This window comes from Zingiber officinale, chromosome 8A (assembly GCF_018446385.1).
Source record: "Zingiber officinale cultivar Zhangliang chromosome 8A, Zo_v1.1, whole genome shotgun sequence".
In the NCBI taxonomy this organism is placed as follows: domain Eukaryota; kingdom Viridiplantae; phylum Streptophyta; class Magnoliopsida; order Zingiberales; family Zingiberaceae; genus Zingiber; species Zingiber officinale.
The window spans coordinates 132101994-132104652 of record NC_056000.1 but is presented as its reverse complement, the minus strand read 5'-3'; the positions used below and the strand labels follow the sequence as shown (position 1 = coordinate 132104652).

General features: G+C 45.5%; 1 protein-coding gene across 1 annotated transcript; it reads right to left on the bottom strand.

Annotated features, from left to right (window-relative positions):
• Nucleotides 1-670: 670 nt before the first annotated feature.
• LOC122012903 (ethylene-responsive transcription factor ERF014-like) lies at nucleotides 671-1522 on the bottom strand. Its single transcript, XM_042569570.1, has one exon. The coding sequence runs from the start codon at nucleotides 1394-1396 to the stop codon at nucleotides 800-802; it is 597 nt and encodes a 198-aa protein (XP_042425504.1). The 5' UTR covers nucleotides 1397-1522; the 3' UTR covers nucleotides 671-799.
• Nucleotides 1523-2659: the final 1137 nt, after the last annotated feature.

The window sequence follows — 2659 nt, the reverse complement described above, 5'->3', positions numbered from 1 at the left end:
GCCCAACTCCTGACCGCTCTGTAATCTTGACCTTTGATCGTCACATAGGTTGGACCCTTGACTGCCACGCAGACTTGACTTCTGACCTCCACGTGGGTTTGACTTCTGACCGTCACGTAAGCTTGACTTCTGACCGCCCCATGAGTTTGACTTCTGACCTTCATGTGCGCTTGACTTCCGACCATGTCAGTTATCCGACCACTCTATCATGCACCGTATCACACTACATTAAGCTATCTCACATAACCCAAGGCACCCAAATTCCACTTTTTATTATTGTTGTTCGTTGCATTTTTTCTTGGACATTTATTTGACTTGAATGTTAGAGTATTTGCACTGGATACTCCTTCCTAACCCGGTTATTGACATTCTTTTCTTTCTATTCTCTGTTTTTGATACGTACAATCACACAACACAACGTTTTCGATTACCGGCTCAGAGTCCTTGTACAATCAACATCAGAGTCATATTAGAGCCACGTGTCTAGTATTTCGTCTCCCCAGCCAATAACTATAATCCAGTCTCCCCAGGCAATAACTATAATCCAAATTACATACCTAGCATTTAAATAAATTAACTATTGCAAATGTGATTTTATAATACTTTATCCTTTATTCAGAAACATGATGAATCTATCTTCTCTAACAATAAGTTGCCACTGAATAATTGTGGCTTTATTCGAACAAATTAATTAAGTTCTAGTAGAATCGATCGATATATTATATTCAAATTTATGATCTCCACGAACAAGTAGAACGAATAAATCAACACAGAGAGAAACATCTTGAGATCGTCGTCTCTAGCAGAAGCTCCACAGGTTCATGTCGCCGGCAGCCATCTCCTCCTCCCACTCCTCCGGCCAGTAACTAGAAGATACTACAAATCGATCGTCGTCCACGTTCTTCGGCGACTGCACTATCGCTCCGAGATCCACCCAAGATTCATCCACTACCACTTCCTTCTTCTCACTCGTCGTTGACGTCGTGGAGCTGTAGGTCGCCAGCACGTCAACGGACCGGTACTGAATCTCGTCGGAGTCGGAAGGAAATGATGTAGTTGTAGTAGTAGTAGTAAGAGGAGGAGTGTTGGTGGCCATGGTGGCCATGGTGGCGGCGGCAGCGGCAGCGGCGAGTTTTTGGATGGACTTGGGGGATAAGGAGGAGGGGGCGATGAGGCGGCCGCGAGGGAGGGCGGCGGGGAAGTTGAAGGTGGCGGCGGAGGAGCCCTTGAGGCAAAGGAGAGCAGCGTCGTAGGCGCGGGCGGCGGCGTCCGGGGTGGAGTAGGAGCCGAGCCAGATACGGGTCTTGTGGAGCGGCGCCCTGATCTCGGAGACCCACGAGCCCCAGCTCCGCCGCCGCACCCCGTTGTACTGCCTCTTCCCGCTGCTCTTCCCCATTGTCGCCTTCTCTCTAATTCGTCTTTCTTCTTCTTCTCCCCGAGGCCGAGCGTATCAGTTGAGGATGGCGACTGCAGGGAGAGACGATAAGCTATATATAGAGGCTTTTCGGCCATGGAGAATACATGGAGAGGGAGCAACGCCAGGCCACAGCGGTGGATGGACGATAGAGAAAATTTATGGACAGTACAAAATTTAAGAACTGTTTTTAAAACAATAAAATAATAAAAAAAAAATCAAATCATGGCACTCCCGTGTCGACGTTGACTATATCATCCAAGGCCGCCAGATTCTGTCAGCTTGCAGATCGATCACTGAGTTAGATCAGTGGCCACTACAACTAGCTACCATTGCAGGGAATTGTTAGCTGGATGAATCTCCTGTGGCCCCAAAATGCTTTAATCAGAGATGGGTAACCCAGCCTGATCAGAGTCAGAGGCCTTACCTGTTGAGCTTGCCCACGAGGGATTCATGATCCTATTTATTAACTGCTGTCAAATGAATGAGAGTGAAAGCTTTCGAGATTTCCTAAATTAAATCCAAACCCGCATCTGAAGTTTCTATGACTGCATAAAGCTCGAGTTAATAAATCTTCATGCATCTACTGAAGCCTTTCAATATGAAGGACTTCCTTATATTCAACTTAGCAATATATACTTGTAGATTAAGGGTGTCAATTCGGGTGGGTCGGGTCGGGTTGGGTTGGGTTGAATTTTTTTTTTTTTTTTTAACCCAACCCGAACCCGACCCGAACCCGAGTTCAACCCAAATCACCTAAATCCGAACCTGAACCCGACCAACCCGATCAACCCGAACCCGACCCATATAACCCGAAAATTCGATTCAAAATGATTTTTTTGGGCTATTTTCCCTATAATTCTTCACTTTTATCTCAATACTTCATCATTATCATACAAATATACATAAAAATATCTAAATTTTTAAAATAAAATTTGATTTAACCCTAAAAAAACTCACAAAACCCTATATTTAAGTCAACCCGGGTCAACCCGGGTCAACCCGAACCCGACCCGACCCAACCCGGAAAGTTTTTACTCTCCAACCCTCCAACCCGAACCCGACCCGAACCCGAAAATACCCAATCAGAATCTGATTTTTTTTTCGGATCGATTTGGATTAGGTCGTCGGATCGGGTTCATTTTTGACACCCCTATTGTAGATTCTATGAAAGGATTATCCAGGTACCACGGGCGACCTGCTCAATGCTCCACCACATGAACTGATTGATTGATGTCTTTGTCT

What these genes read in the sequence shown, in the direction of transcription:
- LOC122012903 (XM_042569570.1), bottom strand. Translation starts at nt 1,396, where the DNA reads ATGGGGAAGAGCAGCGGGAAGAGGCAGTACAACGGGGTGCGGCGGCGG.